We start from the raw sequence: 14,719 nt of genomic DNA, 5'->3' as shown, positions 1-14,719 counted from the left end.
AGGGTATCAAATATCAGGGTATCATCTCACTGGACTATTTGTCCTGACTCTGGTTTCCAAAAGCCAAGGAGAATTAATATCTGCTACTACACTTGTGAGCAACCCAGCTGCCTAAATTCTCTCTATAAATTTTTGGTTTGCACTGAGCAGTACTGTAGGCCAGCGTTGGTGTTCTTATATCCTTGTATTCTTATTGGTAGCCTTATCTTTTGAGTGTCTGTAGCTGCCTCCTCTATGAACATAAACTAGTGCCCTTTTACCACTAACACCTGAGCTGGGCTTTGCCAAAAAAACGCCAGAAAGCACTAATGTACCAAGCACTCACACTCCAGAATAATTTCATCTAAGGAATGGAATTACGTGCAAATTGTCACACACACACACACACACACACACACACACACACACCACCCTGGTTATTTGAACAGGAGCCATAATTTCCACAGCCAACTCTACAGATGTTCCTTCGCAACCTGTCTAGAAGACACTGTGCACAGTGACTAGGAGTCAAACCGTAAGAGAAAGATTTCTATCCAACTTCAAGCTCTGCTACATAATGGCTGTGTTGCTTTGGGCAAGGTACAAACCTTCTCTGAATCTGTATCCTCATCTCTCAAGTGGTGATAATATTATCTCCTTGCTCATTTTGTTGTACAAACTAAGAAGTAATACACCTGAGAGTTTAGTACAGTGTCTAACATAAGGTCAAGTGTTCATTAAATGGTAGCGGTTTTCTTCCCGATCACACAGGCTGCTACAGGGACCTCCTTTAAAAGAACAAACACTTTCTTGATTATAGATTACTGATAATACTACTTCGCTGGGCAGTAACTGTGGGTCAGGCATGATGCAAAGTATTTCACATATATCAGCTTACTGAATTCTCACTTCTCTCCTATGAAATAATATCTACTTCACTTGATAGATGAGGAAACAGTCTCAGAGAGACTTTGCCAAGATTGCATTGTAAGTCCACTGTAAGTAGAGGTGGGATTTGATCCCAGGGCAATCTGGATGCAAACCTGTGCTCTAACCACTATGTCACTCGTCACCACACTTGCACATTGGAGTCAGGAGCTTGGGGTTAATGTGTGTGATCTGTAATGGTGCCCACTTTCCAGGGGTGATGTGGGTGGGAAAGCTGTGTAATCAGACAGTCCCCCCAAGATCATTCCCACAACCCCCAGGGCCATTACTTTGACTGTTTCCTGGTGCTTGGACCTTTAGTTTTCTCCAGACTGCAGCTTCCACCTGTCTATTTTGACTGCAAAGCCTCCTAGTGACTTCTTCTTCTTCTTTTTTTTTTTTAAGATCTATTTATTTTAATTTATTCATTTATTTTTGAAAGAGAGAGTGTGAGTGAGTGAGGGGCAGAGAGACAGGGAAAGAGAGAGAGAGAATCCCATGAGGTGCAGAGAGAGAGAAAGAGAGAGAGAGAGGATGCAGAGACTGGAGTGGGGCTTGAGCTCACCTGACGCAGGCCTTGAGCTCGTGAACCGTGAGATCATGACCTGAGCCGAAGTCAGATGCTTACCTGACTGAGCCACCCAGGCGCCCCCTCCTAGTGACTTCTAAGTATTGATTCTGATTCTCTGCTCACGACCCAGTTTGAGTTAAAGCCTTAACCTGTTATAAAGGGACTAGGGTTTTGAATCTGCCTGTCCCCAGCCAGCATCTCCGCCATGTTTTCTACTGAGCGCCACACCACCTTCATTCCCTCCCTACTAATAGTTGCTTTTAAGGAAAACAGAGTTACCATACACTAGAGGAAGATCATTACTATAGGTCATGGATCTAACAGTAATCTACATAACCAGTATTGATGAGGAGCTGTGACTTCCTCTCCAGAGCTGGTTTGGATATTAAAATGTCGGTGAGAAAATGAACACAAACTGAACCACTATGTATAATAAAATAAGGGCCCTGCTTCTCCACCAGAAATTCTGGTCCAGAATCTCATTCACGGAACACATATTCAGCAAACATTTTTCTAAGTAAGTGCTCCACGCAAGACATTGAGCCTGCAGAGGTGAACGACCCAAAGGCAAATCCTCACACGGAGATGCTTAAAGTGTCTTCTGTGGGAAACAGACATGTAAACACACAACTTGAACTTTAATGTAAAGGGTGCATATCCAAAGGTATGGACAAAGAGCTGCAGGAGCATGGAGAACTGTACCTCTAACTTTGCCCAAGGAAGTTGGCTGGATAAAGAAGTAGGAAAGTACATTCTGGGCAGAAGGCACAAAGACCCAGCATTAGGAAAGGGAGAGTAAAAGAATGTATTCAAGAAACCATGAAAAGCTGTGTAGCCGGGGTATAGATAAGAGTAAGAACGATACTGAAGATAATAATAGTAATAACAGACATACAGAATCCAGGTACTATTCTGAGCCTCATGTATACTGAATCATTTAACTTGCCCAATAACCCTAGTAGACAGTTACTAGTAACACTCCAGTTTTATAGATACATAACTGAGGCACTGAGAGATTAAGTACAGCTTAATCACACAGCTAGCAAGAGGCAGAGTCAAGATTAGAACTCTGGCCCTGGAACATGCTCTCAACCACTTGTACCAAACCACGTGCAATAGATATCAGTATGGGGGGAGTCCCCAGTGTAAGGATGCCTGGAATGTTATATTGGGACAACTACGCTGAGCTCAGACAATGGAGATTCAACAGCAATGTTTAAGCAATGGCATCCACATGAGCCAATGGCAAAGTGGAAGGTGGTTAGCACAGGGACAGACGTTAGGAGGCTCTGGCAAGAGATGAATGTCTGAACAAAGGGGAGGTTGCAGCAGGGAGACATTTCACCTTAGGGTGGAAGCAACCATTTGATAAAGGATTAGCTATAGAGTATAGGAGTCGTCAGGAGTGATACCCCAGTTTTAGTTTGGGAGGTCTGTTGGAGAGTGAAGGGAACAGAGGAGGCAATGAAGACTGAAATCAGGGAGGGAATGAGTTCCACATTGAATGTGTTGATTTGGGAAAACGGAGATCCATCCATCCATATATATGTACCTTAAACAGCTGTAAATATAGGTCTGAAACCTGGCAAATACAGGTCTGAAACTGGGGATATGCTGACCCATGGGAATGCCCACTCAGGGTAAGCTTTTGGTGTTCAAATAAAAGAGTTTCTGAGACAGGACTCTTGGGCAGACAAGGAGGGGGTGAATTACTGAAAGCATCCGAGAGGAAACAGAGGCTGGAGGAGGACCAGAGTGAAGGTGCCATGGAATTACATAGGAGAGAGCTTCCATGAGGTAACAATGGGCGATAGTGACCAATCCCAGAGACAACACCAGGAAGATGAGCGTTGAAGGCTTTTTTAATACAATCTAGCAATTAGAAATTTCAGAAGAGCAAGTCAGAGAAAAAGCCAGATTTAATTGGGCTTGAGATGCAAAGAATAAAGAGAATGGGTATTTTTCAGAGTTTGGTGATGAAAGAGAAGAGAAAGAGAAGTGAATGTCTGGAAGGAGGGCTAGAGTTGAGAGAAGAGATTTAAATCTCCTCACTGACCCATTGATACCTGAATTTTGCTATTACTCCCCGCCCCCTGGGAGTATATATTGTTACCCTTGCCTTTCCCTTGTAGGGACTTTATTATACCAATTTTAAGGTAACCTGTAATGTAAAGTATTCCCAGAATCTTTTCAAAAGCAGGCTAGGCACAAATAATCAACAAATGTCAATCCATTGCCAAGAGCTTCCTCCTGGCTGACTGGGCCTCCGGAAGCATCTCTTCAAGTGCTTCTGGAACAGCCCCCAGGGATAGAAGGAAGCCCAGTGCAGAGGAAATAATCACCCTTTTCTGGTCACGTCAACTGCTAGGGGAGAAGTCACGTGGTTTTCTATACCCACCGATGAAACTGAGAGCAGACTTTTCAGAATTCACTCCCTTTTAGGTTACAGTATCATTCTGGCAGGAGTGTTTTCCAATACAGTTACAACTCAGAATATAGAGATGAAACAGTTATTTTTTTTCATCACTGCTTTTAATCATGTCATCAAACCTCCCTTTCCCATCTCTTAACCACATTTTAAGTAGGGTCTATAAGTTTCTAGACTCTGATCATTGAAACATGCTCCCGTCCAGGATCTTCTACTGGTTCAAAGTACGTCCTCTCCACCATGGGTGGCTCCAGGCTCTGGCTCCTTCAGGAGGGGAAGGTGAGAGGAGCCGTCAATGGCCTGAGACCAGTGCAGGGGTTCCTCACATCTTCTGAGTCGTAGAGCTCACTGGGCCTCCGATAAAAGGTGTGGAGACTTTCCCTAACATATGAGCCTACACAAATACCTACTTCCACTCACTGCCAGAGGCTTGGAGCCCACCTGAATCTTACCCTAGGTTAAGGACTCTGGGAATAGAGTAATTTTTTAAGTCAAAAAATGAAAATATCAGGCAGCCATAACAGTGAGAGTCTACAGATTAATTTTTAAAAAATTTCCTGGCAGAGGGGCACCTGGGTGGCTCAGGTCATGATCTCGCGGTTTATGAATTCGAGCCCCGCGTCGGGCTCTGTACTGACAGCTCAGAGCCTGGAGCCTGCTTCTGATTCTGCATCTCCCTCTCTCTCTGCCCCTCCCCCACTCATGCTCTCTCTCTGTCTCAGAAATAAATAAACATAAAAAAAATTTTCCTGGCAGATAACTGGGCAATATTTATCAAAGAGCTAATTTAAAAAAAAAATTCTATATGGCAGTAACTCTATTTTGAGGAAATTCATGCAAAGCAAATAACTAAAGGTTCTCACAGGTAAGAATCTAGAACACGCCCGAATGGCTAGCAATAAGAACTGGTTAAATTATGGAACATCTCGGGGTGCCTGGGTGGCTCCATCGGTTAAGCGTCCAACTCTTGATTTTGGCTCAGGTCATGATCTCCGGATTCACGGGATCTAGGCCCACATTGGGCTCTGGGCTGTCAGCGCAGAACCTGCTTGGGATACTCGCTCCCTCTCACTCCATCTCCACCCCACCCCAAAAATAAATAAATTTTGAAAACATTTATGAAACACCGCAATAGAGGTTCTCCCACATGTCCCTGGGGGCTGAAAATGGGAGGTGTTTTTGGTCTTCACTGCTATTTCCGGATTAGCTTGCCTCCTCCCTTCTTCAAATGAAGCAGATCCCACATGACTGGGCCACCTCCTGGTAGTAGCATCTAGCGACCTCTTGGTCGCTCACTTTGTTCACCGTCTGGTTCCCTCTTTTCCTCCCTGCAACACCACTCTTGCCACCACTGCTGGTGGCTTCAACATCCACCCGATACTTCCCAGCCTCTTGAATTCGTAAACTCCTCACTACTTCCACCACCTTTACTCCACCTCACCTCAGACACCTCCTCTCGACACGCTGCTAAACCCTGGCATCAAACCAGTAACTGCATCAACCTCTGAGACCTCATTTCCACCTGCTGTATTCTCTGACCGGCCCATCCTTTCCACTCACTGACACTTATGCCTCTACTCGAATCAGATCACCCACTGGGATCCCCTATTCATGAACCTTATTACCACTTTTCCACACCTCCTCATGCCCCTGCTATCCCCATTTCCCTTCTTACCCAGCTTAGATGTCAGGCCCCATCACTCTACTCCCTTGCAAAGACTAGTCACTCTCTTCCCTTCTCTCCATCTGCAGGATTCATCTGGGAAAACCTCAACTTTGTAAAAAACCCAATTCTTCACCCACCCCAACCCTGCACTTAAACATCTGAATGTTGCTCAGAAAATCATCCAAGTGTACTGACTGGCCTCACTTAAAGTAATTGAACACAAATCTTAAGTGGACACAGCAGTGACCAGCAATCCTATTTCCTAGTGTATTTGCTTCTTTATTTTCTGTAGTGAGTTGAAAAATGCCCCCCCCGCCCCCCGCGAAATGTCTGACCGCCCACGACCTCTGAATGTGAACTTTGGAAAAAAATGTCTTGGCAGAGGTAATTAAGTTAAGGATCTCGAGCTGAGATCATCCTGGATGAAGGTGGGCCCTAAGTCCAATGATGACTGTCCTGATAAGAGAAGAGACTCAGAAAGAAAATGATGATGTAAAAACGGAGGCTGAGATTGGAGTTATTAGTCTACAAGTCAAGGAATACCAAGGATTGTCAGCGTCACCAAACCCTAGGCAAGAGACATGGAACAGATTCTCCCCTAGAGCCTTCAGAGGGAATGCAACCTTGCCAACATCTTGATTTTGGACATCTGACTTCCAGAACTGTGAGAGGACACATTTCTGTTGTTTTAAGCCATCAATGTTGCAGTTGTTTGTTATGTCAGCCTAGGAGACTAATATACTCTCAAAGAAAAGAATTTCACAACTGATTCTCCCTTCTAACGCCCCCAAATAGTCCCCTACCACACTCCGGCCACCAGCTCCCTCCTAATACACCTCACACTTCATAGGCAAAGCAGAAGTAACCTGTCATGGGTTTCCACCCTGAAATCTGCCACACCACCTGCATCTGTTCAGATACTCCACCTCTGCTGCTATCACAAGACAGCAAGAGTTGCAAGCGTCTCCAGGTGCTCTGAATCCCATCCTGACCCACCTTCTCAAGGTTCCTCTCCCACAATTAATGCCCCCTCCCTCTTCTGCATCATGCACGTACTCCTTTACACTCAATCATTCCCACCGGCAGACCATGCTTCAGTATCTCCCATCTTTATTTTTTTAACGTTTTTTTTAATGTTTATTTTTGTGAGAGAGAGAGAGACAGAGTGCAAGCAGGGAGGGGCAGAGAGAGGGAGACACAGAATCTGAAGGAGGCTCCAGGCCCTGAGCTGTCAGCGCAGAGCCTGACACGGGGCTTGAACCCACGAACCAAATCATGAGATCATGACCTGAGCCGAACTCAGACGCTTAGCTGACTGAGCCACCCATGCGCCCCAGTATCTCCCATCTTTAAAAAATGAAATTATCAACAACTCTTGCCTCTATACCCCCTCTGGCTTTGGCTCAACTCCTTGGCTCATGGGACAAAAGAACTTCTCAAAAACATTACCCATATTAGCCACTCACCATCTGTTGCCTCTTCAACCCCATGGACTGGGCTTTCTTCCTCCACTACATGGAAACCACTTGTCAAAGTCACTTAAACCTTCTTTCCCACATTCTATGCTCAGTTATCTGGCATTTCAGAAACACTGAAAACATATGATCATGTTCTCTTTGAAACACTATTCTTTCCCAGCTCAACACCGCAGGCTCCCCTCTTACCTCATTTAACATCCCTTTGTTAGTTATTCTCACTCACATCCTTAAGTGTTATCATGGGTCTCTCTGGTCTAGTCTGTCTCCCTTCTCAGGATCTCATCTTGTCTTAGGGCTTTAAATACCAACCGTATGCTGATGACCCCCAAACTGATATGCATATCCCTGATCCCTTCCTTGGGTCCCAAATTCAAACATCCAATTGCCTTCTCATATTTTCCATTTTGCTGTCTAAAAGGTATCTAAAACTTGAAGTGCCACAAATGAATTATTGATTTCATATGTGTGTGTGTGTCCACATAGGTACACACACACACACACACACACACACACACACACACACATACACACACACACATATACACCAGCACTTCTGCCTAGTCTTGCACACCTGGGTACATTGTACCAACATCCACCAATTATTGGTGCCAACACCAGGGCATCATCCTTGACTTCTCTGCCTTCTTCATCCCCTACATCCTACCCATCTGCAAGCCCTGCCTATTCTCAAGGGTTTCCTATCACACCGAGAATAAATATTCAAATTCTGATGTCATCCCCTACCACCCTCCTCATTGTCAGTTAACACTGTCCCCTGCCCCCTCCAGCACGCTCTTCACCCCACCCCACCTCCACCTGCCCACTCCAAGCTCAGGGACTTCGCACTGGTGTTCCCTTTGCCTGGGATGCTCTTCTGATGGATGATGGATGATGACTGGTGGGCAACTTACTCGAATGTCACCTCCTAAGAAGATTCACTGGTTACCTTAGCTTATGTAACCCGCTCTCCCTCCCATCCTCAGTGTCTCTCTGCACTGCTATCTGGCTTTATTTTCTTCATACTTAATGACTATCTGAAATCATTTTATTCACTTGCTTATATCTTTATGGTCTTCTTTCTTCAGCTAGAAGAGGAGTTGCTTTGGGAAAAGGCCTCTGCTTGTTCACCACTGAATCCCCAGCCATTAGGGCAGCATCTGATTGGCTGGTTAATATAAACAAAGGATCGGAATGAATGACGAACTTGTAGCCACTTCCTACCTGGATGACCTTCAAGCAAGTTCACCTCTGCCAGCCTCATGATTCTCATGGGAGGAAAAAAATCTCTCACAGGGCCCTTTTGATGTTACACAGAGAAAATGATAACAGGGTAACAATGAGAATTATAATAGCTACCATTAATTGAGCTCTCTGTGCCAGGCATAGCCCTTTACAACCACATTTCGAGATGATACAGTTATCCGCATTTTATAAACAAGGAAACTAAGACCTGCAGAAGTTTACTTCTCTATCATCCCAGAGGCAATGAATGGCACAGCCAGGATTCATATCCAGGATTACTGACTCCAAAGCCATGGTCCTAATTAAAATTCTATATCTAGCACATAGTAAATGCTCAATAAAAAAAAAAAAAAAAAAAAAAAAACAGTCCTTGGGGCGCCTGGGTGGTTCAGTCTGTTAAGTGTCCGACTTCAGCTCAGGTCATGATCTCGCCCATGAGTTCAAGCCCCGTGTCAGGCTCTGTGCTGACAGCTCAGAGCCTGGAGCCTGTTTCAGATTCTGTGTCTCTCTCTCTCTCTCTGACCTTCCCCCATTCATGCTCTGTCTCTGCCTCAAAAATAAATAAACGTTAAAAAAAATTTTTTTAAGCCCTTATTTCTAGTTATTATTGGAGGATGTTGCTAGGATACAACAGGATGTCTAAAATTCCATCATTAGAGAGCAACCAAACCTACCCTTAGAGAAGGTGACTTTTTTTGATTCATTTGACCAAACATCTTTGTGTTCTCTGAAAGTACATTGAGTGTTAGACTCTATAGAGATGTATGGTGGCATTAGATTATCTGCTGCTTGTACCTTGTGTGCAAGCTCAGGTTTTATTGGGACAGAAAGAGGAGGGCATAAGGGTGCTGGGAGGGTGAGAAAGTGGTGGTCCCCATGTGCAAGAAAGACAAAGGATTAAGAGGCTGGCCTGAGGTCAAAGATACCCTTTACCCAGGGCATCTGGGTGGCTTAGTCGGTTAAGTCTGACTTCAGCTCGGGTAATCATCTCGTGGTTTGTGGGTTCAAGCCCTACCTCAGGCTCTATGCTGACAGCTCAGAATCTGGAGCCTGCTTCGGATTCTGTGTTTTCCTCTCTCTCTCTCTGCCTGTCCCCCACTCATACTCTCTCTCTCTCTGTCTGTCTCTCTCTCAAAAATAAGTAAATACATAAACATTAAAAAAAAAAAAAAGATACCCTCTACCCACAAGACTGCCTTGTCCAGGGCCAGTCCTGGCACTGCAGCGTCGGCCTTCTGTCCTGCTTTCAGCTGTTCAGAGCTTCTGATTCCTCTCATGGGAATTCAGAGCCATCAACCAATTAGAGTATGGGGGTCCCTGTCCCCCCAAACTTCAGTGAGTGTGCTGGAGTTTCAGTCCCTCAGTGTCTTTCTTGTGTCTCCTTGTTATCTGCTCCTAGTAGGTGGTTTTCCCCACTCCATTCAATCAGGGCAGGAATGAATCTCCTCTTCTCCTTTTAGGATAAGCCAACAGGCATTTGAGAACCTACTTCAGGGCATTACCAAGAGCATGAGCTAAATATCTTCTCAATTCAGAAAACCTCCTCTTTAAAAATTAGACACAATGAAAAACTAAATAGTCTTCTCAAATCAGTTTTTATAAAATGTTCTAAAAAGCCTGGGAATAAAAAGTGAGACCTCTGATATCATGGCAGTCCCCAAAAATACCGATGAGGAAAACAAATTAAGAATGTGAAGTCACAGCTTTCAAAAACAAAGGAAGTAAACTGAAGAACTGAGATTTACTGTATTTCATTTTCTTATTCCTTTTTACTCAGAGAGTTGTAAGAATTAAATGAATTAATGAACGTAAAGGCAACAGCATAGGGGTGGGCATATGGTAAATGCTTAATACATGTTGTTAGTAATCAGGGTCAAACTAAAGGTGAAATTGATAAAGTTTCCAAGTTAACCAACTTAAAATAGTTAACCATCTCTCTTTAAAGATAAAATCATGACTTTCTTTTAAAAAGCAATTTTTTTTAATGTTTATTTATTTTTGAGAGAGAGACAAACAGCGCGAGCGGGGAGGGGCAGACAGAAGGAGACACAGAATCTGAAGCAGACTCCAAGGTCCAAACCATCAGCACAGAGCCTGATGCGGGGCTCGAACTCAAGAGCCCTAAGATCATGAGCTGAGCCGAAGTCAGACGCTCAACCGACTGAGCCACCCAGGTGCCCCAAAACCATGACTTTCCTACAAATATAAGATGGATGCATATCAAAGATTTTATTCAACTACCTAATTAATGGAGGCAGGAAGATGTCACAACTGGCTCAAGGAGAATTCAAACGGCAGATCTAGATCTGTATCCACCCCATCTGTACCTATCTAGCTACACCGTGCAATGAATTTACAAATAAAAGCAAAACTGTCTTTTACTAGAACTGTTGATCCCACTAAAAGTAAATTCATTTGCATATCTATAGACAAAAGTCATTTGCATTGATATCAGTTATCTACAATGTATAGAGTTTTAATATATCTCTAAGACAATAAAAGGTGTAAATCCCACAGAATCTGATAGCCCAGAAGGATGTGATCTTTTCTACGGAAGATGTCCATAATCTTTTTCATCTGTGTCAATGTCTTTTGTAATTTTTCTTTAGACGTGGATCTTAAACAGAAGAGTTTTGCTGAATTAAAATTCATTCTCCTCTATTTAAGATAATCAGATTATAACATAATACATTTCAATTATGAAGCACTTAGATAATGAAGTATAAAGAAGAAAATGAAAATTGGCATATTTTTACCACTAAGAGATAACAAGTATTAATACTTGAAGTGTATTCATCCAGTTGTTTCTATGTATATGTGTGAGCATGTATGTATATATATTAAATATTTTCAGATCAGTTTTAATAATAAATTTTGTTCTGGGAAGCTACATATGTAAAAATATTCAATTGTATCTACCAATTTACAAACCACTTTTCCCCTATATATAATAAACATTTTTCCTTATCATCATTTTCAATAGCTATAAAATATTCCATTATATGGAAAAACCATAATTCATTTAATTAATCCACCACCATCAGAAATTTAGATTGTAACCAAGTTTTAGTTATTAAAAAGAAACTAATATGCTTCTCTTCTGACACCCTTTCTCTTGTAGTGGTACCAGCTTTGTTGAAAAAGCCAAACATTTCACATGGTATCAGTCTCCAGAGGATCTTGGGATCCCTAGCACACCTGATCTGCCTCTGCTTTAGTTAGTTAATGGGCCTACCTGTGGCATCAGGGGCAGACCAGGAATTAGAATTAGAATTAGAATTCCAGCTACCCGAAACCACCCTTTGTTCTTATCATTTTCCTGAGACACATCGTAAAGATTTAGACATATTTGAAATTTAAAATAAAAACTAAGATCATCCTGAGCTTTGACCCTCAAGGCCATTTATTGTCAATCCAGATACTTTTTCATACAAATGCGTTCATAAGGAAAAATGCAGCTAGGGCTGAGTTTCTTAGAACAAAGGGTCTGAGGAAACAGAAAAATAGCTTTCAGCTGGGTAACAAATTGCCAAAACTTTTCTTGATTTTTCAGACCTTGATTTTTTTTTTAATTTTGTTTAATGTTTATTTAGTTTTGAGAGAAAGAGAGCGTGAGGGGGAGAGGGACAGAAAGAGAGGGAGACATAGAATCGGAAGCAGGCTCCAGGCTCTGAGCTGTCACCCAGAGCCCGACGTGGGACTCGAACTCACAAACCGTGATCGTGACCTGACCTGAAGTCAGACGCTCAACCGACTGAGCCACCCAGGTGCCCCTGGATTTTTTTTTTTTTTTATACAAGATCGCATTTAATTAGAACTGACACATCAACAGGAGAACGATGAGCAACAACTGGTCCTCCTCACTAGAATATCACTGCTGTCCTCAGTCTAAGGAATACTTGAGAAAGGAAATCGTTAAAATCTAAGGGAAAGACTTCAAAGCCTTACAAGCTACCACTTAAGGGAGGTGATGTTGGACCAGGCACACAGCAGGTACTCAATATTTGCTGAATAGTGGAGGTATAAACATTTGACAATGAGCTGTGTGGTTTTCAGGGGGAAGAGAATCATTTAAGCTGGTGTCTCCATTTTTTATATCTAAAAATGAAGAGAAATGACCCCTCCCTCATGAAAAAAAAAAAAGGTTTCAAATGGAAGACCAGAGTTTGGTTTAAGCTAAGAAAAATACTATTAAAATAATAATCAGATATTGCAGCAAGTGACAGAGAAGACTGGTGGAAACTATATCCCTGGAGACTTCTGAAAATAAGACAAAGATAGTATAGGAATCCTCTAAGTACAGCAGAATTTCCAAAGAACAGAAGGTAGACCACATTCACTTTTCAGGTCTTCTCCAGTTACAGAAGGAAACCAAGACTTTATGCTTCTATAAAATGAATGGGTGGTTTCTCTAAAATAAAGCATATGGGGCGCCTGGGTGGCTCAGTCAGTGGAGCGTCTGACTTCAGCTCAGGTCACGATCTCACAGTCTGTGAGTTCGAGCCCTGCATCAGGCTCTGTGCTGATGGCTCAGAGCCTGGAGCCTGCTTCCGATTCTGTGTCTCCCTCTCTCTCTGCCCCTCCCCTGCTCATGCTCTGTCTCTCTCTGTCTCAAAAATAAATAAAAACATTAAGAAAAAAAATTTTTTAAATAAAGCATATGTATGGATGAAAGTTACACAGAATATAAAATCAGGCAATAACAATCGAGCAATGCAACGTTAGCGTGCCTACTGTGTACACAGCCTGACCCAGGTAGACACACCGATTTGGCTACTGTCAGAGACAGAAAATTCAATGGGATAGGTCACGACTGAGATAATGTGATAATTCTCTTGGTCTTAGCTTTCTTCTTGTCACTTCTGGCAAAATCCAAGCCACAGAAACTACCATATTGTATGTGATTCTTTCTGATGGTGACCTAGAATCTCACTAGTTCTTTAGTACGACCACTCCATTATTTCGTACTGTTTGGTGTTGGGTCAATTCCATTCAACCTTTTTGCATCTAGAATTTGTCAGGTACTTTACTGATCACCAGAAATGCCAAAAGCACTCCTCTATATTCTGGTAACTGCCCTCTGGATTCTGTGAATAAACAGGTCTACCCTCAATTCTTCTCATACTTCCTCCTGAGAAATACCTTTGAAATGTGTAAAAGCTATGGTCACATTTCCCTTCGCATGGAAGTCTGAGCATTGCTGATAAAGAACCAAAGACTGAAGTCTCTGATGGTGAGTCCTTGCTGACATTTTCAACAGACCCGCCATTAGAATATCAACCCAATTAAATAATAGAAGCCGTACTGCCAGTTTAGATTTGTAAAAGAAAGAAAATCTCTGTAACCACGTCCTATAATATGCCCCTCCCTTAAGAAAGAAGTACTCATTTCTGTAGTATGGCTCTCCTTTCAAAAACCAATCATTATTCGGTTGCACATTTTTAAAGTGTTGTGAAAAACAAAGATGAGAAGGGGAAGGAGGTGTTCTTTTACTGTTTTATATTTAATTTTACTAAGAGAAAAACTATTTTAAATGAAATCTTACACCTTCTTGGTGCTATACTCAAAAACTTTAGAGACAAGACAAATCTGTAATTTTTGAAATGTAGGGGATTAGAAGAAATATAATCTAGCACAGGACAGAGACAAACCCTAGCCACATAGATACGCTGACCCTGTGACTCTTTTAACAACCAAGCTAGAAGATGGAAATCCTGTATTCTTTTAAATCACTACCTATACCATTGGTTTTTCCTATGAACAGAGCAAATAAACCTCCACTTCAGATTTCAGGACAGTTAGTACGATGGCATTTCTTCCAAGTCCAAGTTTAAGTGAATTCCAAAAAGGCAAAACAGTGACTGTGAGCAGAGCCAGTTCTCAGAAGCAGGGACTGCATGTTGGAAAGTGGGCACTTACCTTCAAAGAACTGCTGCAGGGCCTCGTTTTCCCCTACCACATCCATGGTGCCGCGGTCCTAGTAACGCTTCCTCATAGAACAAGGGTTCTCAGACCTCAGGAACTAAGTGCTCGTCCTCTCGACTTGACGCCTATGAATGCTCTTGAAAAGTCTTCATTTTCTTTTTATTGGAGTGAAGCATATCTTCTGCCAACAAATTGTGTCCAGAAAGATGGTTAAATTCTCCAAATGATTGTAAGACCAGGCTATGGGACCATGCAGGGAAAAAAAAACCTTATGAATAGGGAAGTGGTAACAAATCTATCTTACTGTAGGGAACTGCTTCTACTCTGCCTTTTGTCTTTAAGGACCTTTGTCCTTAGTGACACATGTAATTACATAAATGGGCAATAAATACATAGTCTTATCTCTTATTTGTCCTTTTACACCAATATATTTATATCTCCCCCTCTGTCAACCAGGTCAATTTAGCCATAACCAGGCAAATATACAGTGTGTGTGTGTGTGT

The 14,719-nt window shown here is 42.5% G+C and overlaps 1 protein-coding gene across 1 annotated transcript in view; it reads right to left on the bottom strand.

Moving 5' to 3' along the window:
* MYRFL (myelin regulatory factor like) overlaps positions 1-14,256 on the bottom strand; it is a 125,975-nt gene extending 111,719 nt beyond the window's left edge. Inside the window, exon 1 of the mRNA XM_045062672.1 lies at positions 14,211-14,256. Within this exon, the coding sequence (XP_044918607.1) occupies positions 14,211-14,256 (46 nt within the window). The remainder of the gene's footprint in view (positions 1-14,210) is intronic.
* Positions 14,257-14,719: the final 463 nt, after the last annotated feature.

This window comes from Felis catus, chromosome B4 (assembly GCF_018350175.1).
Source record: "Felis catus isolate Fca126 chromosome B4, F.catus_Fca126_mat1.0, whole genome shotgun sequence".
Taxonomy (NCBI): domain Eukaryota; kingdom Metazoa; phylum Chordata; class Mammalia; order Carnivora; family Felidae; genus Felis; species Felis catus.
This window is presented reverse-complemented; position numbering and strand designations above follow the sequence as displayed.